The 26,587-nt window shown below is 38.8% G+C and overlaps 1 protein-coding gene across 1 annotated transcript; it reads left to right on the forward strand.

The window, feature by feature from the left end:
* The first annotated feature begins 5 nt into the window (after window positions 1-5).
* On the forward strand, window positions 6-26,267 carry GNAT3 (G protein subunit alpha transducin 3). Its single transcript, XM_030014780.2, has 8 exons — window positions 6-123; window positions 6,793-6,835; window positions 11,904-12,045; window positions 15,508-15,665; window positions 19,602-19,730; window positions 23,898-24,027; window positions 24,234-24,387; window positions 25,738-26,267. Exons 1-8 carry the CDS (start codon window positions 6-8, stop codon window positions 25,926-25,928), a joined length of 1,065 nt encoding a protein of 354 aa, XP_029870640.1. The 3' UTR covers window positions 25,929-26,267.
* The last annotated feature ends 320 nt before the right edge of the window (window positions 26,268-26,587 follow it).

Genomic DNA, 26,587 nt, shown 5'->3' on the forward strand with positions numbered 1-26,587 from the left:
TCAGGATGGGCAGTGGAGCCAGTTCTGAGAGCAAGGAGTCAGCCAGGAGATCCAGGGAACTGGAAAAGAAACTCCAGGAAGATGCAAAGAGGGAAGCCAGGACAGTCAAACTACTGCTGTTGGGTAAATAAAATAAAAATTGCTCACAATGCTTTTCCATTTAGGGGTTATTTTGCTCTGGAATTACATTTGAGTACAGTGAATTTCCCACCTCTCACTGTTTTATTGGAAGAAGACGATCCTGTAATATATGCACAAAATGTTTTCTGGTTGAGCACACCCATGAAGTCACAAAGAACAGGCTGGAAATGGCCATGTCACTGCATGCATTATATTTTAAATATTATAAATTTTTGACTTTAAAAAGATTTGAGAATTGAGAACCTACTGTTAGAATAAATGTTATGGTGCTTACTTACGCAGAAGGTAGCACAGACTTATCTTTTTTTTTCATGGATCTATATGCATTCATTTGCAGGAGGATTAAGTGAGATAACTGGTTACATAGAAAATCCACAGGTGTCAAAAGGTATTGATATTGTTTATTTTCCAAACTGTTGCACTTCATTTTTTACAGAGGCAGAAAGTGACTTAGAAGGGCTTTTTTCAATGTATAAAAATGATATTGTGGAGAGTGGAATGGAAGGTAATGAAATGAGATGAATACAGATGAATATACTCACAGACTACTACTTCTAATTCACACTATGATCAATTTAGTAACAGCCAGCAGGTGTAATGGCAGATGAAAAATGATTTTTTTTTTCCTTGATGAAGCTTTATTCTTCTCTCTTTTTTTTCCATGGTACTGCATAGCCTACAGAAAATATCCAAGAGCACAATAACACTGCCACCCTCAATATTTTTCTTTTAACAGTATGATGCCTGTTATGAGAGTTTACATTGGTTTCTCAAAATAAATAGAAAAACAGTCTTTGATCATTGAAACGTTTCTATTTTTCCTTCATTGTAACCACAATGCTTACAAATGGTTTTAAACTGACATTTATTCACACTCAGCTAGATCCCTTAGATAAAGTAAATTGGCTTAACTCTGTTGGTTTGTATCTTATGCAAAAAGTCTATTTATACCTGTTGAGAATCTAACTATTATTATTAATAAAGAAATAAAAGAAAAACACCACCATGCAGGTTACTCAAATAATAATAGGAAAGTAGCAGTTTGATACACTTTATGTATCATCAGTATTCAGATTGCAGCTTACAAACCTTTTCAGTCCAGTGGAGAATACAAAGATTTTCTGTGCCACATTAAGACAAAATATTGCCCCTACTGAGGCAAGCTTGAGTTGGTTAAAAAACAGAATAATATTTTCATTTAAACTTTCATAAGTTTCAATACTTTCTATATATTCTTACAAAAAGGAATTGGCATATCGAGTTAGAACCAGGGTCCATCTACTCCAGCATCCTGTCTCTGAGCTTGTCCAACACTGATCCATGAAGAAGATGTAAGGAATCCTTTAAGAGGAATTTATAGGATCAAGAGGAATTTATAAGATAAGCAGTTCAATTATATATTTTGATCTTCAAGATTTCATGCCTTGGCAATAGTACTGGAGGCTGTCTTACACTATAGTTTTAAATATAGGACTATAAATAGTCCTATAAATAGGACTATAGTTTTAAATGTTTCCTAATGTATATAATCACTCTTCTTTTGACACTATTAATATCAGTCTCAAGATTCCTTTGGTAAAATACTTTGAGATTAATTGCAAGCTATGTGAAAAAGATTTCAATTATTTCATTTATTTCAAATCTGAACATATTTCAGTTTCATCAACTATACAAGCACTCTTTTCTTAGACTAGATGATCATCGGAATCCAAATTACTTTTGCTGAAGTCTTCTTTATGGAATATATTTCTACAATATTTTCCTTTATTCATGTCACAGATGATAAAGAGTCAAATTTGTCAGTGGGTAATGTTTTGGAGGGTTTTTTCTCCTGGGGAATTGTTACAAGAGATCACAAGGACTTCGTAGAAAACACGTTGGAGAGAGAAAAAAAAAAAGATTATAGACTTAACAGCTTGAATTTTCTTGTTCTTTAAAAAGCAAGAGGTGAATAAAACATGAGTCTGTTTTGAGCCTGTTGCACAGCTAGAGTGAAATTGTCTCTTGAACACCTGGAATCACAGCTGCTGAAGCAATGTACATAAGGGGCACCATATAGCCTCTTCCATAGTCAGCCAGTGAAATGGCCAGATAGGAGAGGATTAAATTTGCTATGGTTCAGACCTGTACCTGTTATCTTTCCAGAACTCTGAGGTGACCTCAGAAATTATTCAAACTTTACACTTGATAAATCAAGGGCAGCTCCATTCAAGCCAACCAGTCTAGTCCTGCCCTAGTCCTAGGTTTCTGTTCATTCAGACCATATGTTGCCTCTATATTACAGACCAGATGTCACCATTGTTTCTTTTGCAGTAGGCAGATTGGTAAAAAATACTCAGGAAAAAATGGATATGTGTATCATAAGTTTTTCAGTGTGATCATTATGCTCTTATCCTTAAAATGTAAAAAAATGTATCCTGGCCATTTCCTGAGAGGATTATTTAATATCTAGTCTGGTCTCTCTACATCCTCCAATAGGTCCCTTTACAAAAATGAAATTATATCCAGAAAAAAAAGACACCACATTTGTTTATGTTAAGTTCTATGAACTGGGCACACACATTACCTGTGTTGAGGTGACAATTTACAGTTTATATGACATGCACATAAAAACTGGGGTGAAATTACGCCACTTTCTGACATTCCTCACAAGTTGTCCAGGAGCCAAGAGGGTTAAGTCCTGTGTTACGTGTTCCTGTGTTGTCACGGCCATCCCATCCCCCCACCTTGTCCACAAATCTAGCCTCTACATATTTATACTTCAAAAAAATCAGATTGGTTTATGAGTCTGGAACAAACTCCAAGGTGAAAGTTTTATTTCCTTTGTATCAGGGCCATATCTTGTCTACCACATCGCACACAGTTTCTGTACTTCATAGGAAGCCAGCTTGCAATTTATTTGTGTGCAAAGTACAGCGCACATTCCAAACGTGGCCAAAACAGCTGATGTTCACAGTGATTTTTCACAGAAATAAGAACTTAGCTTCAGTTTAAATAATCATTAAAACTTTGAACTTATTTCTTTTCAAAGTATGACTCCATGGCCTCATCGTCTACAGTTTTCAGCAGCAGGACAAAACTCACCCTCATTTGAGCTGGTCATCCTCAGCTCACTCCACTGATAAATACTCACTTTTAGGGCACAACCCACCCAATTTAATTTAAACATCTGCTTCAGGGTGACAAAAACTGAAGCTGTTTGTTTGTTTTAGTTTTAGTAGCAAATATTTTTCTCCACTGACTATAAGAGGTCTCTGATAAGTAGTCTGAATGTAGATGTTTATAGCATAGACATTTAAAACTAGTTAAATGAATCAGTTACTGTAGTACTGAAGTTAGGCTTAAGTTCCTGTTATTAACATCTGCACTGGAAGCAAAGACTTTGAGCACAAAGACAGCCCAATTATGCTATTGATTGGAATATACTGATTTTCTTTTTTTTTTTGGGGGGGGGGGGGCAGCATTTAAGGACCTTATTCCCTCAAGAGGGTTAGATCTTAGAAGTTTTCTCTACCTTCTTTCTCTCATGGAGAAAGTTTGCTGAGTTTGGTAAGAGGACCAGGAAGATACAATTTCCAGTCTAGTTCACAGTTTCCAGAGCTCTGAATGGACCAGACCAGGCTCAGGCAGAGGTGTGAAAACTCTTCTGATTTTAATTTGAAGATTTTCTTTTCCTGCTTTTTGCTGTTTATGTCATTGTCAGTGGCTTTTCTGACAGGTTTCAAACAAAATATTCAGGCAATAGGGGTTTTTTATTTTCTTACCTTTACTTCTGCAAAATTTCCTAAACCAAACCTTTACTTCCACATCAAAAATAACTGTAAAGAGATAATAGCTCTTGATCTGAGACACAAAAGCAGCTTCTTCAATGGCTCAGCAGACGCTAAACTTGAAAGGGGCTTGTACTCTCCCCAGTTTCCACAAGTATTCAAACAAACTCTGCTTAGAAAAACAGTAACGTCAAGTTACAGCTGAGGTCCTGGGTTCTGTTCTCCTTTGAATTTGGGAGACTCTCACCGTCCTTCAAGGCACCTCCAGTTTTTTCCCCTATTTCTGCTCTGTCGACATGCCCTGGTGGCCTGCCGGGAAGTGGTCAGGCAGTCCCGGAGCAGTGGGGCGATCCACGCCAGGCTGCTGGGGACAGCAGCTCCTCTGCAGCTCGGGGCCTGCAGCCACACCGCACGGCTCCAGTCTCCTCTGCAGCCCCAGCGTGCCCAGAAACATGATGGGTTTGGGTCTTGGGGTGCCGTTCAAAACATTCAGAACAAGGAGAGAGGCAGGTTACGGTCTGGCAGAGTGCCGTGTGTACCACACCACGCCGAAGGTGGATGTGGCGTGCCCCGGGGCATGGTGAACGCGATCTCTGGGAAGACGTGTGGGAGCAAACTTCCATCAGCTTTGCTGGCTGTGGGAACACCTACACCTCCCAGGAGCAGGGCCAGGGTTTCAGGTATTGACCAAGATTTCTATGCCTTTATTTTCTGTCCCTTTATCCGTCTCAAGGAGACTTGGCATGCAAATAGAGACAGAGAAATCAGAGGTAAATGTGAAAAAGCTAGAAGACCCTAAATGTGTGAAATGCAAAATACAGGCTATGGCATATTATCACTGGTCTCTATCAGGCTGAGCTATAAATCTTCACAGAGACAGAGAGTTTTTCAAAAGCCAATTAAACTTCCCAAGCTTCAGGACAGGACTAAGTTTGGCTGAGCTCTCCTCTTCTATTCAGAAAATCTGGGCTGGGTCATAATTGCCCTTTTCACTGCCTCCTAAAGGGAAGCTGCCTTTAGCTCCCCGTGCAGTCACATAAGGGCTGTCACGATGCACTCTTGCTGCTGTTTCTGCGAGCAGAAGGCTGCTGCGGTGGCTGGAATAAATATTGTAGTAAGACATTAGCTAGATAGCCTATATCGGTCCCTGCTCTCCCGCCCTGGGGCCCCGGCCGGAGGAGCAAGCTGCACGGGAGGGGAAAGGAAGAAAGGAAACAGGTGCAAAGTAAATCGTTTCTGACCCATTTCCTGGGGTGCAAATGCCGCTACGACTAACATGGTACTCCGGAGTGAAGCCAAAGTCTCAGCGTCATCTGTTGTTTAGATAAAGGCATTACTGGATCATAAATTACAGATGAGCAGAGGTAGGAAAATGAACCCAAAAGATCTAAATTATGCCTCCCACTCTACTTTAACTTTTCCTTTCAGATCTGGAAGAGAAGTTCATTTCTAGATCATGTTTCCTGGAATCTTTCCGTGAGGTGAATGTATGAATTCTCAGCCCAGCCTGCTCTCTTCCCTACAAAAAGTGTAACAAACGCCGCCTTGCTGACAGGGCTTCACCAAGTTCTTCAGAAGGGCATTGAAGGCATAATAAATGATCTACAGCAATTTGCATTTTTTCCAAACTGTGGCAGATGGCAGCATCAGCCTATTTTGCATGGGCTCGTTTTTCACTCGCACTTTCTGCCGTTCACATCACGGATTTTAGAAAATGCTTTGCGTATGGTTTGCTGTCTGTTGTGATTCATTTGACTAAATTAATCCCTGTCATTTAAATGTTATTAGCTTTACAAAATCTGTTTGGAAAGTCTGTAATCAGTTTGTTCCATTCACTGAGAAGCCCTCAGTTAAAATAGCTATGCCCCAGATTTCCTCTTTTCTCAAAAGTATCTGACATCGTCCAGTGAGGTAAATGATAATCTGCAAAGAGAAAAGCAGTGATGATTCCTGTCCCATGGATTCACAGGCAAAGTTAAATCCTCTTTTAAGGAGCTTTCAAAATCCAGCTCGTTTGGCAGTTCTTGCCAAGCCTCATCACTCTCTCTGACAGAAGATGATAGTCACTTGAACTGATTTCCAATGCAGAAGGTTTGCATTGTGATTACTCACTTTCCATGAGATAAGAAGGGGAAATTAATCGTACATAATCTTACCAAACCTACGCCCTAGTTCTGCAACTGGCTGGGCAAGCAAATGCCTGTACCTCGCCGCCAGCTATGGGGATCTCCTGCAGGATCGTTCCCAAGCTGGATCTGTTGCATTGCTCTGCTGGTTTCCCACTTCCAGCCACACTACTTCATAGCAGAAGACCACGGGGCAGAGGAACTGACAAAACACCAGTGTCAGGACATTTGCTCATGTGCTGCCTCTGCATCATGAGTTAGACCACATGCAAGTCTCCACGCTCTGTTTTGCCACTTGCTCAAAGAGGCTGGCTAAAGAGCATGGAACTACCTGGTTTGGCTTACAAAAGGTCAGGATACACATTAAATGAGCAGCCACAAATCACGTAATGAATGGGACACTGACAGAAGCTGTACTTTGTTCATGTCTTTCTGCCCATCTGCCAGGGATGAAATCAAAATATGACCCATATTTTATTTCCTTGATAATTAAAGAGTCTATTTTTCTCTTAATTGACTGAATGTTCCTTTCTTTTCAAATGTCCCTTTCCTTTTCAGAATTAATACTTTTACCAGGATTTCATTATTTTTAAGTCTGAATGGACGCTAGGGAGGGTTATAGTTAGTACAATGTGGATCTAAAACGTCTGTATGTCTCTTCATAGATACAAAATTCTGTGTTCCAGAGAGTTATTTTTAATGCTTGCTACTTATTCATGTATCGGTCACATCTTCTCAACATTCCCCTTCTGCAGGTGCTGGAGAGTCAGGAAAGAGCACTATTGTAAAGCAAATGAAGTAAGTATATGAATATTCATATCAGTTGTTGAATTTGGTATTTGTCATATAGGCTATCTAGCTAATGTCTTACTACAATATTTATGCTTATCTGAATCATTAAAATCAAGTTCTCATTCAAACACATAAAGAAAAACACAAAGTGACTAAGACACACAGCTGGATTGGTAATCAAATCTGTCTGATCAAATCATGCTCTGGTCCAACTCCTTACTGAAGACCAGGGAAGCTTCTTCATTGGCTTTGGTAGGAGTTACAGTACTGTAGTGACAACACGAATGTATAAGACAACCGCCCATGGCAGATCCCCCTAGCCTAGTATCCCATCTCCTGCTGTAGCTAATGAAGGATGTTTTCAGAAGATCATCAGACCAGACAAGCAAACACACAGTAATACTTGTGCTGGATGCCGTGACAGTATCTGATGATCCGTGACTCAGGCAGCATCCTGAACAAGAGACAGCATCACTGTGCTTAATAGCCTTCAGTTAATTCATGCCTATGTTTCTCTTGAATCTTTTTCGAACCAATGTAAACTAATAACATCCACAATATTCTACAGCAAGCAGTTCCACAGTTTAATTACATACGATGTGAATCATCTCCAGGTGTTCATTTTTAATTTGGTCCCTATTAATTTAATTTGATTTCACTAGATTGCAAGAGAAAACATCGAAGTATTCACATTGTATAATAGCACAAAGTCTTTTTTTTTTCTTTTTTTTTTTTTCCACAAACTGGGGTCTGTAGATCATTCTTGGTCTCCACAGTCTTATTGCAGCTCCTGCCAGTGGTCAGAAAGATTGTTCTCAAGTCTCCCACAGCCCAGGTGAGAACATTTTTAGCCACCAGCCTACACAGTGAGCAGCTGCTACCCACCACCTAGCATAGGTAGGAAGTGTCATGAGAACTGCTTTTAGCAAGGAAAGTATCACCCCAAAAACTTTTCAAACAATAATCAATCTGGGAAAAAACAGCCTGTACAAGCTCAAATGCAGAAATCCCTGTTCAAATTCAGACTGAATATCTGGTTAGGAAGATCTTGTGACTGCACCATAAATCTACTGCAAGAATACTTGTAGATGTTTGTTCAAAGTGCACATGGTGCCACACAGACTGAAGTCAGCAGCTTTATTTGCCCTGGTTTCAGAGGAAGGTCAAATTCGTGTGCGTGTGTCCCCATTTACAATTTACTACCACAATATTTTCACATGTAATAAAACAGGCTAAAACTAAATTCATTCAAGTTACTTATTTAAGGGTAGCCAAAATACTAATCATGTATCTGGTTTAAATAGATAATCCACCTGAGTTCCAGAGGTCATATTTACACAGGCAGCAAAAATCCTCTGTTACTGTGTAACCTGATAAAATATTGCTGTTGTATCTAGCCTTATTTTCATGGACAGTGTCCAGGTCTTCCTCCTAGACCTGTCCAAATACAGAAAAAAAATTACACAGGCATTGTAACTGTTTAGACATGACTCCACTTTGTAAGCACCAATCTCTTCCAGTGTAAAAATCAGACTGTTTTATGAAATCAGCAACATTATTCTGAATTTAAGTTCTTTTAACTATTTCATATCTTCACCAATGCATTTTAAAGAGTGAAGTAAAAACATTATGTCATAAGAGCAATTTTCTACTATTTAAGCAGCTCATTTTGTAATAAGACAGATTCAGAACCATCCATCAAATACTTTGTTAACTCTTTTGGTCCAGTTAAATGGTGGATAATTTTATTTCTCTTTTGAGTTCCAATCAGAAGACCCTCCCTATTCAGCAAACCATTGAAATGTGTTGTGCTGAAAGCTTCCCCAAGTAGAAGCAGCTTAAAGATGTTCCTCTGAATTGAGCACTTTAAGAAGGCTGATAACCCTTAGCAGCATTGAGGAGGGGGCAGAAAACTGCAAAGCTGAGAGTCATCTTTAAAGCGCTGTGCATTTATAAGCTGTCAACCTGATCACAAATATGAATTATTTTACAAGAAAACTGTTCACGAAAATTATCATTTTTCATGCAAAATCTCACCTTTCTGTCACAACCAAGGACTTTTTTTTTTTTTTGAAGGGAAATTTTTCAGAAAAAAGCCCAATTTCAGTAATTAATTTTTTTCAGTGAAGCATAACATTTTCAAGAGAAGACTGATAGCTGCTTCCAAAAGAAGTAATTTTGCTGAAAATAAAATTTTCCACCAAAATCAGGGTAATTCTACTCCTATTAATATAATTTTCTAATTCATAAGCCTCATTCTTTCCAGACTGAAGATTTCAATCAAACTTAAATCCTTCCACTAAGCTTTGCACAATATCTCCTGATGCTCAAAATATAGATATGCTGCAAGGCACTAAAAAGGCTAAGATGGTTATGAGGGATAATCAAAAAGGAAAAAATATAAGCTTCTCTGGAGTTCTGTGCTTCTGACTAGATCATTTCCAATGTGTGATCTAACTTTTTTAAAACCAAGTTGAGTATTTCTGTACCATGCTCTAAGTTAGCAGTGCAAACCTACTATAAATAATTCAGTGAATGAAAAGCAGGGAACAAAATATTTGGTAACTCAGCATGCCTGTTGATATTGAAACAATTCTACCTATCTGGTGAGAAGCCCTCCTTGTGTGAAAAAAACCCCAGGAGACTAACTTTTTTCCTCCAATAGAAATATAATTTAGATATTATGACTGGTAGCCTAACACCTCATGCCTTCAGCATCCTGCACTTACTTTTTAAATGTTGTTTATTTTTTCAAGGAAGATCAGGGAACAAAATTTTCCGTTTGCTAAAATGCTCCTTCTGGCCTTACGAGATGTCAGCCTGTTTTACAATCCTTCCTTAAGAATGACAGATCTTTAATAAAAGCAGCAAAATCCACTACTGATTTAACAGGCTGTCTAAGATACCTTCTGCCAGAGGACATAAATACATTATTTAAAAAAAAAACCCAACAATGAAACAAAAAAATCCCATGAAAAGCCTCAAGCAAACCCAAGTTTTCTTTCTGTAATTATAGAATCTAGTTTTATTTCAGAATCTTATATTTTCTTCCTTCCTTTGTTCTTCAAAGGGAAAGCATGAAAATATAAAATAGCCATTTGTGGACTGTGTTAGGGCCTTTCCTTCTCCCTCATCCCAGATTTTTGCAGCCACAGGCAAAACACCCATCTTCCCAAGAAATCCTGTTTTGACCACTGCTGTGAGACACACAAAGTAGTTAAACCAAGTTAATGTGCTTCAAGGGATTTGAGTTTCTATACATTTCATTCCATTATTTATAGAAAAGCTGCTGCTTTCACAGGTAGTAAGGATAAGAGTGAGAAGAATATGCTTAAGTATCAGTGCAAGATTCAACATTGATGGCAGCTGAAATTATTTCTTGTTAGAGGCGATCTGACCCATTAAAGGAGGCCACCTACACCAGTAAGGAGCTCTGGGCTCCGTGGTGCTTCACAGACAGGACATTGCTTAGGCCATCCCCAAGCGGCGACCCAGATTATCCCGTGCGCTATCACGGAGCTACTTTAGACTCCACTAAGTGAATAAGCCTCCCCTCTGAACGATTCTTATTCCATTCAAATCACTGTGTTGACACAGGGATACACGGATATTTCAGAGGATGGCAAAAACCAGGTTCACTAGTATACCAGACTGCATAACACAGCTCCCCTTTTTCTTTCTCCCAAGTTCAATAGGATTCCCTTGAGTCTTGCAGATTTGCTTGAATTCATGCTGAAAACAGCATTCAGAACACCAAATCTACAACAGAGTTTATAGATTTGCCTGGTCTAGAAGTGACTGGGGAAACATTTAGGGAACCCTTTTTTCCTGCAGATGCTATTCCTACAGACACAAGAAGGCAACTTTTGAATTTTCTGACATCCATAAATCAGAGAGATGTTAAGACACATTCAATTGTGATCTGGGTTTTGTGCGTGTGTGTGCGAGTGAATTATTTTCTGACAGGGCTGACCTCTCCCCTTGAAGGGAAAGTCTCCCCGAGACACACACCTACACTCATTCTGGGCTAACCTGGCAGATCCTTTCACATCACCCCTTTCTACTTGTATAGCTCTGTCCAGACTGTATCTCTGGCAAGAGACAGAGAAAAAAAAACCAAAACCCCAAAGCCCAGAAATTACTTATTTAGTAACCTGGCCTTCATCTCTGAACAACTGAGGTGAGGAAGAATAGAGCCTTGGTTCCAGCAGCAGCCACAGCAGTTTGGTGTCTGTTCATTGAGAGTATGCTACACCAAAATGGGTGAAGTTTTCATCCTTTTTCACAACTCATGGAAAAAGATGTTTCTGAGTCACAATATAATCTGCACATTGATCTTGGAGAACTTTAACCACATGCCATTCTCCAGTCGAGGAGGATCATGAAATTATAATCCCTCTGTCATAATTAGATTAATTGAATTTGACTGCTAAGGTTCTTTGTCCTCTGCAATACAGGCCAAATCCTCTGGAGTAATATGTATGCCCCCAAAGCCTGTATATAATAACAGTAACACCTTTCAATAACTAGAAATTGTAACTGGTGTACAAAGAAATAGTGAAGATTTTTTTTGTTGTTTACTTGAGGAAGTACCCCACAGTGCAGAAATATTTTTTGCAATATTTTTTCTACTCTAGGTAAGATTCTGGATAAAAATGAGAATGATTAAACAAGCAATGTGACAGCCCATGACTAACATTGTAGATTCCAATAATACAAGATTTGGGATCTAAGTACAGCTATGCATCTTGCCCTGTATCTACAGTAATGGGCCTGGGTCTTGTTCTGAATTTATACATTATCTTATATTCACCCACAAGGCAAAAAAACAATACCTATTCACTCAGATTGGGAAGTCAAAACCTAGCCTCATAAATTTAACTACACGTAGTTGCAGAAACTTCTGGTTACCTGTTCCAGCAGAATAGGCAGATCGACCATTGATAATTGTTTTTCCAAGGGCCAGATGGATTCATTTCTTTCTCATGCTGACCACAAAAGCATCTGATCCAACTGTTCTTTACTTTTTTTTTAACACATCCCATAAACCTTTTGCTTTCTATTTTTGCACCAGGATCATCCATAAAGATGGTTTCACCTACCAGGAACGCATGGAGTTCAGACCTGTCATTTACAGTAACGCAGTGCAGTCTATCCTGTCTATCGTGAAAGCAATGACTAAGTTAGGAATCAGTTACGAAAACCCAGCTAGAATTGTGAGTATGACACCCTTTGTCTTGAAATAGGCATTAGAATACAATTCTTTGTAATATAACAGTAGAGACTAGTAGAACAAAGAGTGTTCAGTATTTGCTTTATGACAGTGGCAACTAAGTACTGCTTGAGTTATATGTGACAAGATGTCCTTACTTATTTTTATTTTCCCAAGACTGATGCCTGAGGTCTAACTTCTCCATAAACTGCCATTTTGTTTGTTACAAAAGAAATGTTCAACTTACAAAGATGTAAGAAAGAAAGAAAAAAAACCTTTTCTTAGCTGCACAGTCACTTATTTATTGCTATTGGGAAAAGTAATAAATATTTTCCTTTCATGAACAAACCCTGGCGCTCAGCCATGTAAGGAAGGGTCATCTAGACACGTTGGGAATATTTCAGTTTGGCATTGCTCCTGGAGCAGAGACCTCCCTGTTGTACAGAAGCAGCACTGGTGCATTGGCACTGCAGAGAAGTGGAGTCTGACCCTCCTGACACAGTTAGCAACCCTGTGCACAAGCACATAGAGGAAAAGCCACAGTAAGAAGACCTGCTACCTTCTGGCAATCGCGCTGAATTTTCAGGGACAGAAGTAAAGGAAAAACACGTTCCCTTCTTCTCAGTGCAATGATTTAGTCTATTGCCTGTAATTCAGACCTTGCTGACAATTTCTCAAAGGCCTGTCAGAAAATCAGCTGGTTCCAGTTTTGGCAAATTGTGCCTATTCCCTAGAGATTTCTCTTAGAGGGAATTACATCTGGTTATCTGAAAGAGCTTTTCTCGTTCCAGAAGTCTATATTTCATCAATGACGTGGTACTTTGACCTAAAAAATGATAAACAAATGCTTCAAAGGTTACCAAAGCTCATACAGTCATTTGGCAAAATAGGAAATAAATGTTTTCTTCCTGTATTCTTTTAAGGGTCCGCGAATGCAAGTCATTTAAACAAATGTAATGGTGCCCAAAAGCAGCACATAGAAAATAGATCCATGTGAATGTGCTGCAGCTTGGCTTGTCTCCTCAATTGTGATAGACACGTGTACCACATAAGGACCCACCTACCAGTCTACATGGCCTAAGTCAGTTGAACCTTGCAGCACCTAGCCAAAAGTCCTGGCTCAGCCTCTAATACCCACTACATGGTCCAGACTCTGTTTGCCATCTGTAATTGAGATATGTTCTGCCTGAGCCCTGGTACTTCAGCCTCTTTTCTCAGCCCTGACAAACTTTCTGAGAGGTTTATACATGTTCACTCATCATCTATCATCTATGCCAGTTTCATAGACATTATTTTCAAGGGATTTCACAGCCTGGGGAACTGGGAATTGAAAATTTTGTTAAATAGCCCAGTTAATTTCTTCGCATAATATATAACCAAATGCAGAAAACACAGCTTTTGTAAGTTTATCACAGTAAACCCACTCTTACTGTCGTTGGCAGAATAGGCCTCTAGGAATACAGTTGAATACACCTGTATAAAATATTTGCAGTGCCTGCCTTCTTTTCCCCCAGAACCACATAAAAGCAACCTGGATGTGAGTTTTAAAGAAAATCGAAATTTTGGTCACATTTATTTGAATCGCCACTAAACATTGCCTTTTCTTCCAAAACCAAACTTAGCTTACATTTTCTGTAAAATCATAAGCCATTTACAAGCTTGAGTTGTTTTGCTATAAGCTTTGATTTCAGCTGGACTTTGTTCTTGCTGTCTTCTGGTTCAGATTTAGCTGCTTAAAGTCATCTAGCCCAAAGCCTGGGCTTATCTTGGGCCAGAAAGCAATGGGTTTATCCATGTTCCAGGACTGCCTGCAAATACCTCTTACTGGTCCTGAAAGTGCCTCAGCACGTAATTTTGAACAACATCTGTTCTGGGGAGAGGTATTTTTTTCTTCCTAAAGCAACACTGCAATCTATTTTTAATATGAAAATCATCTGAAGTCTGTCTAAATGCCAGAGAGAAACACAATATGATATAAATCAGGGTTATGATAAACTCAATCTGCCGCTATCTTCCTTTTTTACATAAGCATCAAAATCCACAGTTGCCACCTTTTGCATAATAATCCATGAACCATACACCTGGAGGCTCTGAGCTCAAGGCTTCTTGTTGCAGGCTATTCAACCACCAAATCCAATATCATAGGAGGAGAGCTATAATCATTAAATGATATGCGATATCTTGAAGGGAGAACATTCCAACTCTTACCTGGAAGCTGAACAAGTGTGCGCCCTGGAGAGCAGCCCTGGAGACAAATGAGGGGCACGCAGGAGAAAACATGACTCAGCTCTGCTGACCCAGCACTGAGTGAGAGGATGGGGGCGTAAATGGAGCTGGTGTTGTTTAGTGTAGAAGGGCAATTGCATGGCTGTCCTCCTTCCTCTTTTGAATGAAGGCAATTCTCTAGGGGTTATTTGCCCTTTTTTTTTCTTTTTCTCTCCATGCTAACTCAATTTCTCCAATATTTTAGAAAACCTGCAGGGTTTTCTTTTTGATCAGTCTCTTACTTGTACAAAGTTTCCATAAACTGCAATTTCTATTGAAACATAAAGGTATAGTACATTCCTAAAATAAATGTTACAAATTATTGTGAAGAAGTTTTCTATTTTTTAATAAAACATACTCCCTGCCAAAATGGTGTCTGTCAGAATCCACTTCTACTTTTGCAACTATTGACTGCAAGTCACTTCAGTTGTCCACTTACATGGCTAGGAAGGAATTATATTCTATAATTATCCATTGCTGTGACACTGTATCAAATGACCCTATTTTAATCATGCTCTTTATTTACAGTACATTCCTAAGCTGTTAACCACTGAAAAGAAATATTTTTAATGTAATACATTACTTGAAGTCTTTTTGGATTGACTGCAAAAGGAAGAAATTACAGAATAATACTTTTAAAATATTTGGGATTTTATTCAGTTACAGGTTTCTTCTTCCCCAAATAAAAAGCATATGGGAAATGCATTTACCAGTTTTATTCACTTTGCCACATTTCTCACTGTGGCCTAAAGCTAGACATTTTTTCTTCCACATACATTCAAAAATATATTTAGCTATATATTTCTGCTTTGATGTAGTTATAATATGTTTACGTTTTAAATATCCTTTTTAATTTAGTTTTTGATACCTCACTACTCTCTCTTACAATAAAAGTCTTCCTTCCAAGTTGGACCTTTCGTGAACACCTATGGTAGGATGAAACTGAGCTCTTGTATGAACAAAACAAAACAATAAAAAGAGGAAAACTCTGTGCATCACAATTTAAGTCTAACCTCGGCACTAACTAGAGGGAAGTGAGCTTGTAAAAGGATGCTTACATGCACAGGTGAGTACAGCTACCTGGAAAAATCAGTGAAAATGAGAAATTTTGCCCCTGCAACACATTGTAAACCAAGCACATCTTCAGGGAGGTGGAGGGGCACAGTGAGTTTGCACAATATTTACTGAAATTTCTCTTTAGGAAGATGAAAGGAAGCTGTGTGCCATGGCAACAACTCTGGAGGATGGCGACATGTCTTCTGAATTGGTTGAACTCATCAAACAACTGTGGAGGGACAGCGGGACCCAGGCCTGCTTCGCAAGGGCAGCGGAGTACCAGCTCAATGACTCGGCAGCCTAGTAGGTGACACCAGCTGCAGGTGCTGACCAGCTGGCTATTACCGTAACGGACAGCGTAGGAAGGCTTGCGACAAGAACTCTTCCTCACGTGCAGAATAGCCGATGAAAATTATTGCTCATTAACCTGAAAAACAATGAGGTTTTTTGCTGATGTTTATAATGTATTAGAAATGCTTAACTGAAGGAAACAAGTGAAAACAAGGAACAATTTGTTTCTGTGAGTTTGTTTAAACTGCAAAAACAAAGTCTATTCTCTCTCTAGGTAATTCCAAGATTGACAAAATGAGGAAAAAGGTGAATTGAAACAGCTTAGGTTCTAGTTGTATTTTGAATGTATACCTTTCAAGCTGCTAAACGTAAGTCTGGAGAAAACTATAAAAACTCTCCTCTAAACCAATCTGGCTGCATGGACGGGTGTTCCCTGGGCCATTACCACCTCAGCATCCAGCTGGTCTTGGCCAGCGGTGCTGCAGCCGCTCGCCAACCTGATGGTCTCCAGTTCCCTTTCTGCAGCCTGGGAGGTGGCCGGCAGACAAGCGGGGGAGTAGGGCTGCTCCGCTCCAGCTCCACGAAGGGTCACCATTCAGCTGGAGTACATCTCCTAGCTTAGATGTAGTCAGTAAGCTTAGACTTTTCAGGATTCCCTGGTCTGGTTGCAACAGAACAGCTGTTCTTGCAGGCTACACTGGTCCTGCTCTGCTGTTTTCTCCCTAAGCTCATACGAGACCGAGAAGGGAGGTGTCACCTGGGTTGGAGTTTTCCTAGAGTGCGTAAGTCGGACTCTAGACCTGGGGCAGAAGGTTGCTCCAGCTGAGGTCCATCTTCCAAGATCTGCAGATGGAGGTTTCTCTGCTCCTGCAGCTCCTCCTACAGGCTGAGGGCACTTGCAGGTGAAACCTCACAAGGTGTTGGGTGTCCATTCCACTCAGCAGGGAAAGGCATGACCGGAGGCTGGTCCAGGAGCCGGGCAAACGGAAGGCAGTAATAGCTCACTAATGGTAGATAGTAGAAGAGAGATACCATGAAAATATTAAAAATTCTTTGTCTCTTTATATCTTCAAAGCAAGAATGAAGACCTTTCTGCCAGATACCTAAACAAAGAAAATACTGCCTGCATTGATTTGTGCCTGATTTGGCAGTATTTTATGGCACCCTTGTATTTCTATAGGAATAGTACAGAGCAATCTTTTGTTTTCTAACACATCCTTTCTGACAGGCCACACTGCAGTTCCCAGCACTAAAAGCCCATAACAAGTCAGCCATCATAATTAAAAGGAAAAACACTGCTAGAAATATATAAAAAAAAAAACCAAACAACCAAAAAAACCCTAATGCAGAAAAAAAAAATATTACACTACGCCTGGCAGATTAGGTTCTGTTGGCTAAAAAGAAGATAGGATAGTCTAAAGTAATTCCCTTTCAGTCTTATGAGCTGTGTCATCTTTTAACCTGCAATAGGTTTCAGTATTTAAGGGAGCTAGTACAGACTGTAAAGGAGCCAATAATCATTATTTATTGCTAGAGTTACATTAAAAACAACAGTGATATGTTTTTCATCTGCTTGAACACTTCTGAAAATCCTGCTAATCCTCTGTCTTCATCCTTCAGTACCCGATGCTTCTGAAAATCTAGCCTTTGGCTCTGAACCATTAAAATCAACTTAATTTTTGCCCTTGCTACTGGGCTTCTAATGATCAATTCAAAACCAGCTAGAGTCAATCAACCATCTAATGCTACATTTCAATTTCTTTTAAACCAAAACCCTGTTTCTCAGCTCCTGTGAATCAGCTCCTACACAGAGTATTGATTTATATTGTGTAAACTGACCTTCTCAGGTTATCTGTTCTTAGTCTTTTCAGTATTAATTCATCCTAATGAAGTTTGATCACTGCCTTTACTCTGTGTGTTTTAATTGAAAAAAATGAGATCTTCTGAATAATAGAAAATCCCATGTATGTCAAATTTGGCTGGAATTTCTTCCTTAGACTCACCTGGAATTAATCCTGTTTTGAGATGGAGCGAAGGGGCAAAATCAGGATTATAAATCATGACCTTAAATGTCATTGTATAGCTACCAGTGGTACATGGTTCTTCTTGCTTGCTCAGTCATTTGTCTCTCAGGGTAGGATTCGTCTCACCTCATTCAAGTCAAGGAAAGATCAGGCATTTAGACTAACCTGCTAGTTTGCGGTGCCTCTTTTGCAAGTGGAGAGTTGGCCTGCAGAGTGTCCCCTTGGAGCTGCCTACAGCTCTAGGAAGAATCTGAAGATGCTTCTCTTGCTCCATTAACTAAATAATTAACCTGGTCTAATTTTTTATGCAATTACAATTGGCTGTGTTGAATTGAATTTAGGTATTTGTGACTAAGAACTATCAGATCTTTATAATGAATTTTATATACAAGTGTTTATTTTAGTGCTTACATGCTTTATAAATTGCAAAATGTCTTTTGTTTCTGTGTTCCACAAAAGTGAGCTGAGCTGAGTTTGCCTCAGGCCCCACTCAGAGAACTAGAGGTATATTGCATTTTTTTTTAAAACAGATTGCTTCCTGGACTCAAATAATGGGCAAACATTGGATTACTCAGATGAACTTCAGCACTCCTTGCTCAGTGGACTCAGTCTATTCAACGTAAAATTAGAAAATCCCATTTCCAAGCATTACTTACAAATCTCCAAATGGAAGATTCTAGCTTTAAAAAAACCTATTTTTCATTTTATTTTATTTTATTTTATTTATTTACAGATCTATTAAATATTGCAGACAGGGATGATGAGCTGTGAGGTTTGTTTTGGTAGTTGTCTGGTTAAACTGAACAGCAGAACTTCATGCTGGGCAGACTTTGTGTTAGAGAAGGAAAAAAAAGGCACGAAGCCTAATAAACATTAGAGAGACTGTGTTTTGTTTGTCAAGAGACAAGAGGCTACAAATGGAAAGCAACCAACTGGGACACCGAAAGCTTGAAAATGCTTCAACCTTTGTATGTGGTTTCTTGCTTGTGGCTTTATTTGAATATTAGTAGTTAAAAGGTAGGAAGCTACCCAGACATCACCTCTTCTTTTCCTTCTCTCAGTTCATAACCTCTTTACACAGATTCCTAGACCAGCTAGTAGGATTCATAGGCTCTGTCCAGCCATTTTGAGAATGCTCCTTGCCCCTGGAAGAGAAAGGAGAAGGGTTGCTGGTAGGACAGGAACAGGCTTCAAAGATCTAGTTGGCATTCTTGTTTCATGCAGATTTTATCTCTGTATGCCAGACATAAAAACAGATAATCCACTCTTTTCCACGGGGTTGTGAGAATACTAACCTAGGGGGGCCTCAGCTTCATTGAAGCTTCTGGTTTTGATTACAAAATATATTTTTTTAAATTATCATGTACCTTCCTCTTGTAAACTGATAGGTCTGCAGGGAAAACAGCTCCTAAATGTGAATTCCTCCAAAATATTATGCCCTCCCTCTCACTTAGGAAGGAAGGTAATGTTAAAACAGGTCTGATAGGCTGTAATAACTTCCAGTCAATGTGCTTCTGTAAGATGCTTGAGGTTCTTCCTCTGTGGTGGCAACTCCCACTTGCTGAAAGCAAATGGACAAAACCCCTTCCCTGAAAAGTTAGGTTTTTAGCATCCCTGAGGAAATTAAGGGTTTTCCTGGACTGAAATTCTCAGAAAGATGTTTATTATATACAACTAAATTAAGCTTCTATATACAAGGAAAAAAAGAAAAAAGAAAAAAGGAAAAAAAAGAAAAAAGAAAAAAGAAAAAAGAAAAAAAGAAAAGCTCTGGATTGTGGATCTAGGTTGTATAAAAACCAACAGTATTGTATTTAAATGTGCAATTTACATGAAATATTTAAAAGCAGCTCAATATGAAGTGATTATGTAATGTTCATTTCATCTTTTGAATTCACCGATCACCATTTCTTTTTACTCTCCTTAGTTACCTCAACGATTTGGACAGGTTAGCAATGCCAGACTATGTGCCTAGTGAGCAAGATGTTTTGCACTCCCGAGTGAAAACAACTGGGATTATAGAGACTCAGTTTTCTTTCAAGGATTTGAACTTCAGGTGAGAAAGCCAGTTTTCTTGACAGTTTTCTGAGGTTTTATCTTTCTAAAGTATTTTCTTTCAAAGGTATTGACCTATTATAATATTGGTAATCCCATTGTGATATCCTTGAATCCACTTGTATTTAATATTTTGAAACAGCCAAAAAGCAAGGTATTTTAGTACCAGTACTCCAGATTTAAGCATATAATGGACTATTATTAAAAGATCTCAGAATATCAGGTTCTAAAAGGACATTTTACATATGTAAGTGTCTAAAAGCATTATTTGTATCCTGCCATTTGAATAATTGTTTGTGACATTTATGAAATTTGCCTACATAAATGTCCTTAACAGCATGCAAAACATTTAATGACTACTAATTTGCACGCACTCTCAACCTTTCACTCTCTTCTTTTGAGAACGGAAATAACTGCTCTTAACTCTGGAATGCATTACAGCTGGCAAAAAAAGAATAATTTCTGTCCCATGGGAAATTTCAGTATTAGCATGCATGCCTTCATGCTCATCTAAAATGAAAAGCAAAATGTTCAGAAAAAGTCTTGAAAATAATGTCTCTGAGAAATTTGACTGAAAAATAATTGACAGTTTCAGATACTCAAGATTTTGTTATGCTCGGTGAACCAATTAAAAACATCTAATTCCACATGAAAATGTATTTGAATGAATTATGATAGTTTCAGTGTTCTATAATGCTTTTCTCTATGGACTGAATTCCATTTAATTCTTAATTTAAAGGCTGGGGTGCAAATTGAGGAATTTAGTCCAGACAAGAAACTGCCTGTAGAGACAGATAGATGTATAAAGCACCAGGATTATAACTTTTACATTTTTCATTGGGCTTCATTTTTTCTTCTCGTGTGGCAATTAAACATCCCCCAAACCATCTATGCTTTGACACAATGGAGATTACATATACAAAATAAGATTCTGAAGTAGATGCCCTACAAATAAATTATTATCACCTATTAATACACTGATCACTTGTGAAAATTCAGCACTTACCCACAAACACTACAGTGCAACGTCATAGATGTCATCTTCTTTTTCTCTGATTAACTTATTTCCAGACAGCTTTGTACATTGGAAATCTGAGCACCTTCAGTTACAATCATAGTTTATGTACAAAATAAAATCAGGATGGAGAAATAAATCATCAGAGTGCAAACCCTCTTTGACATGAATGCTACCAGTCCTGATATTAGAATATCAGAATTATATTCCAACTAGGTCCAACTGAAATGCAGCACAACTGAGAATTAAGTTATCTGAATGTCTGTAAACAAGAGGAAGGCTCCTAATGCCACCACAAACACAAAAACCACTGTGTTTAGCCTCTCTGCTATGCATCACAGTAGTGTTATGTGAGTAAATTCATTGGTGGTTTTAGGCACTTGAGTAATACAAGGTAAAATCACTGCAAAATAGTCTGAGGGTTTGAGCTGCTATAGAGACGCAGAGCAGCTATAAATCCATCTTAACCAGCCAGTTACTGCTATTTTGCATTGCCAGAGCAATGCAAAACAGCTGGGGGATCCTGATGACTCTGCAGTTAGTTTGATAAGTACCATAGAAACTTCTATAAAGAGATGAAACACTTCCACATTGAGAGTTTTGGTTGATGTACTTAAATGAGGCCTGAGGTCACAAGCCATACATGAATAGAAAGACAACATGAACAGATGCTTCATTCACTAAACACTTGTCCCTCTCCTGAACTGAACGAGGCAGAAAACATTTTGTATCTGTGCAGTAAAAGTCTAAATCCCAGTACTACTCCAGGGAACTGAATTACAGTTGCACAGACATCTCTTGTTATTTGCTATCTTCTTAGTGGTTACGTTGCTGGTTTAGTGTAATTTACCTTTCTTGTGGTCTTCAATTTATTTCACTAATGTTGACTTTGATTTCCAGAGCTCAGAACGTACTTAAATATTTTTAAAAGAAGGTCTGATCTCCATAGGTCCTCTCCTGCTGTCATTTCCACTGATGTGCTAGGAAGAGTTTGACTGAAATCAGGCAAGCTTTATTTTAGTCTTCAAGTCTCACTATAAGCACCATTAGGGCAAATGAATATATATCTAGCCCCATATCTGTAGCTAAGTTTTCCAAGACCAGTGCTGGGAAAATATAGAGCTTTCAAGACTAACTTTGACTGTCTTGGTAAAACAAAAAGATCATCTCAGAAATACATTTTCTACCACTCACAGAGGGACTTCAATTTTACATGGGCATATGCTACATTCTAGGCTGACATGAGAAGAGCTAAGCAAACTAAGGTTAGTACAACAAAAACTGCCCATAAGCATTGCCTCTGGCCTTGATCTTGTCCTATTTTAACTGACTTCTCATGAATATTCACAGGGCAATATGCTAAAAGCTTGCAGGAAGTGAATACAGATTCATATGATTATATATGCTTGCAAAACTTTAGTGCAGACTAAATTTTGAAGCCTTTTTCCCCCCATGACCCTGATTTCAGAGTTACATACCACAAATCAAGGAAGACACATAATGGCATGTGATTTTGGGGCACTAATGGCAGCCAAAAATCAAGACGCTTTATTCATACTGACCTCACTCTTCAGTAGGCATACTGAACTCAGTGAAGATATGCTTGGAAGGACGCCATTACTGTTACTAAAATCTTGCTCCACAACAGCTTCCTGATTTCCTAATAATTCACATTTATAGACACCCAATGATCAGAGATGAAATGTACTAGAAAAAAAATAATTTTTTCTAATTGCTCCTCAGCTGCAGAAACAGTTCATCACGACCATTGGGAAGGATTTCATCTCTTCTAAGGAGGATGAAAAATGATTAACAATAACCTTTGTTTCCATCAGCTGCATTGCTGATGGTGAAGAAAACAGAAGATCAATATACTGCAAAAAATGGTGTTTCAGTAACAAATTATTCGTGCTTTGTTTATTACTGACATAATTTTTTCATACTGAATCCCAATATTTTCATTGCTGTAAAAACCGAGTTGTGTTTAGTTTCCAGATACTGCAGGAGATACACCAGAGACTAAGATCTAATGCATTTTCTTGAAGGAAGGGATAATGCAAGAGGGGATTAGGGTTTACAACTTTAACTTCAACAACAGGCAGCACAGGGAAAAGTCATCATGTACACAAGGAAACAGAAAAAGTAAGGGTAGGATAAATCTGATTTTTTACATGTTCTTTCTCCCTTGTAATGCACTTAAAATGTTCAATTTTGGCACCTTTTATGTCAGAAAAAGAGTGAAAAGAAAGCCCCATCCCTTATCACTGAAGAACTGCAAATGTAATTGGGAACTTTGAAAGCTAATGCTAACCAGAACCATGGTAGCTTTGATGACAGCTCCATCTCAGTTGGGCCCTAACTAGGTCCCAGCCAGGTATGCTCGGTTGGCTTTGGACCCCATATAAAGAGTCCATAAAAAGTTCATATGACTCTACCCAAAGGTAGTAATTTCTGGCAAAGACTGAAGGAAATTAATGCAGAGGAGGACAGCTCTATTCCTCTCTACAAATGAAGGGATTCCTGCTCCCCATAAATTGCCGCTTAAACAGCAACTAATGAGATTGATAGGGCAGAGACCCCCCCACACACAAACACATGCTGCAGGTTATACAGTTAGCTAAGTGATTGTGCCGGGGCAATGAATAGATGACTAAATATAGATCTACACTAGCCAATTAAACATAACCAGTGGGTCAATCCATGATCAGCTTCCAGTCACATGTCTTACTGATCAATGTGTCCATTCACTACAAGCAAAACTGTGAAGTAACAAATGACTGTGAATTTGAGGGTCTTTTGTCAATGTTTCGCGTATGAACTTTGTCCTGAATAAATCCTTGCCTGCAGGGCTTAGTCCTGCACTGAGCTCTTATGCAGAGCCCCACTTCCTCAACACAGAGTGCCACCCGAAAGTACTGAATGTATTTCCTATATGCAGGTATTTAAGCCTTTACTTTTCATTTTATGCCCACTACAAAGCCATAAATAATATATAGTACTCCTTGACCTGTTGGGATGGAAACAGACCAATATTTGGAAAAGCTGGATATTTGACTGTCATTGATTTCCAGTTGCACTCTGCACATTAACAGCATGACTCTGTCCTTATCAGTTAGTGCTTTACATTGTACATATGTTATTTTTTCTGCAAAGGATGTTTGATGTGGGTGGACAGCGATCAGAGAGAAAAAAGTGGATTCATTGCTTTGAGGGAGTTACTTGCATCATATTCTGTGCTGCACTCAGTGCCTATGACATGGTTCTGGTGGAAGATAAAGAAGTGGTGAGTCAGAAGAGACAAACAACCCTTCTTGCTGCTAAGTTTTAATGTACTCTCTGATGGCATATCAGAACTATTCCTGTTCCCTGATAACCATTTAAAGGCTATTATGCTGTATTGGTTCTTGCCGGTAAAGAACATTACAGTAAAAATGACATATGGGCATGAGATTTGTCAGTCTCTCATGTTTACCTTTTGCATCTCAACAGAACAGAATGCATGAAAGTCTTCAGCTGTTCAACAGCATCTGCAACCACAAGTGCTTTGCAGCCACTTCCATTGTGCTGTTTCTAAATAAAAAAGACCTCTTTCAAGAGAAAATAACAAAAGTTCATCTGAATATCTGCTTTCCTGAGTATAATGGTAAGTTTGGGTTTTTCAGAAGAAAATACATTCAGATGATTAGTGCAGGCCATGCATTAAAGACTCAGACTTTGACTCAACTCACCTATATATAACCATTTAAATGTTAAGCATCTTATCTAAGCATCTAGCCTTAGTCTCAAAGAATAGTATGGGACAGACATGGTCAGAATCCAATTCATCTCACCTACTCATCATGTTTATCTTAGGGTGGGGTCATGTCTCTCTGGAGATGCTTATTTCTCTCCCTTGGCGGTAGAGGAAGCTGAGAGACCTAGAAGTTTCAGATGGCTGAAGTGTGGTGTGATGAACCCAGCCAATACTTCAGTACAAGTCAGTGGCTTACCATTCACACACACCATAACTGGATCCAAGTTTTTTTGTCCCTATTTTGAAAATCCATTCCATAAAGGAAGCCTGCCTCCTTTTGCATGTCACAGTAGTGTCTACTGGAAATAAAAACCAGCAGCTGTTCCCAGCTGGTGCAAGAGAATATATGAGGCTAAGTCAGAAAGTGCCAGAAAAGCCAAAATCTGTCAGTATTTTAGTATTAACCTAATGCATTTGGGATAGGGAGTGTCCAGAATGAAGCATACTTAAAGCAATATTATTATTAGAAGATGGGTTCTGCGCACTTCCTGAAAACCAGCTCCTTCACTCCCTTTCTCAGGACACATCAACACAGCAACCCAAAATTACTCAGTGCTTCACTGGGATAATCAAATATGTGCTAGACTCAGTGGAGCTACGCCACTTTACACTGCCTGAGGCTTCAGACAGGATGGGAGCCAGCAAGGGCTCTCGGCACAGCCTGCCTCCAGGACTCTCATCCCGCTCCAGACCTACAGCGAGTCCGCGGTACCAGTGTTTACACCTGCTGTTGTTCTGAAGGAGTACTACCGAAAGGCAGAAAAGCTGCATGAAGAAATTATGACCGAATATATAAGCATCTGAATTTTTCCCTTTTTCCTTCTTTATTTCTTTATCTCTTCATGTTTGTACTTCCCACCAATTTTGTCTGCTATCCACCCGATTCCCTTTGACTTTACGCTCCTTCCTTTTTTCTTGTTTCTCTCACTTTCTGCTCTCTCTCTAAGGTCCTTAACTGTTTCACACTGACTTAGGAGCATTTCACTTCAGAAACGAGGACTTCTGGTTAGGCATTGAAATTTAAATTTAGGTGGGCAGTTTAGATACAAAATTTTCACACCTATTGCATGAAGTTCATTCCCTTCAGAAAAAAAGAAAAGAAAGAAAAAAACAGAAAAAAAGAAGTCTTGTTTCTTAGCAGCTGTGAGGAAGTACCAGTTGAAATGTGTCTTTTCTTTCTTTTACCGTTCTCTCCACTAGGACTAAATACCTTTGAAGATGCTGGAAATTACATCAAGAAACAATTCCTAGACTTGAACATAAGGAAAGAAGATAAAGAGATATATTCTCACTTGACATGTGCCACAGACACCCAGAATGTCAAGTTTGTATTTGATGCAGTCACAGACATAATAATCAAAGAAAATCTGAAAGACTGTGGGCTTTTCTAGCTCTTCATTCCCTTGCTCATAGCCTGACTTCACCTCAGTCCACTTTCCTCTCTTCATCCTGCATACTGACTGAAATAAAAAACTCTAGGGAAGACACAATATCAATTAGGCTTCCGTTAGCTGTCACTTGAAGCCTTGGGTATAGCCTGAGCATTGCAGACCAACACTGACTTTCTGTATGTCACAAGAAGATTGAAAAAAATGTTCCTGCTCCACAGAAATGCCAGCTGCTGATAAATCCTACTGGAATCAAAGAGAAATTACTATTTTAATCAATACGATTTGAAGGTAATCAGCACTTCTCAGGAAACTGGGGATACTTCAGTATCCTGTGTTTTCTAGTGACAGGAGAAAAAAGATAATATATAGCAGATAACTGACTTTTATTTGTATTTGAAGCCTTAAGAAAGCTATAGCATTAAACAGCATCAATAGATAATTTCCATTCAGTACTCTCTCGTTTCCATGTTACATACACAACTAAAAATGACATACCATTAATTCAACAAAGGCAAACCCCCCCAGAGTTAACTGGTGTATGACAAAGAGCAGTGCAAATCTGAATGTTTAATTATACTGTTTTGTTAGAGGAGCTGAGGAACACGTACATAAAAACTACACATGTGTAAAATTGACAAATGCTGCTATCCAGTTTGGAA

Source organism: Aquila chrysaetos, chromosome 5, assembly GCF_900496995.4.
Source record: "Aquila chrysaetos chrysaetos chromosome 5, bAquChr1.4, whole genome shotgun sequence".
Taxonomy (NCBI): Eukaryota; Metazoa; Chordata; class Aves; order Accipitriformes; family Accipitridae; genus Aquila; species Aquila chrysaetos.

Excerpts from the sequence above, each read along its gene's own strand:
- GNAT3 (XM_030014780.2), top strand. The coding sequence starts at position 6 with ATGGGCAGTGGAGCCAGTTCTGAGAGCAAGGAGTCAGCCAGGAGATCC. Across the intron at positions 6,836-11,903 it reads ACTATTGTAAAGCAAATGAA|GATCATCCATAAAGATGGTT; the intron begins GTAAGTATATGA and ends TTTTTGCACCAG. Across the intron at positions 19,731-23,897 it reads TTCAAGGATTTGAACTTCAG|GATGTTTGATGTGGGTGGAC; the intron begins GTGAGAAAGCCA and ends TTTTCTGCAAAG.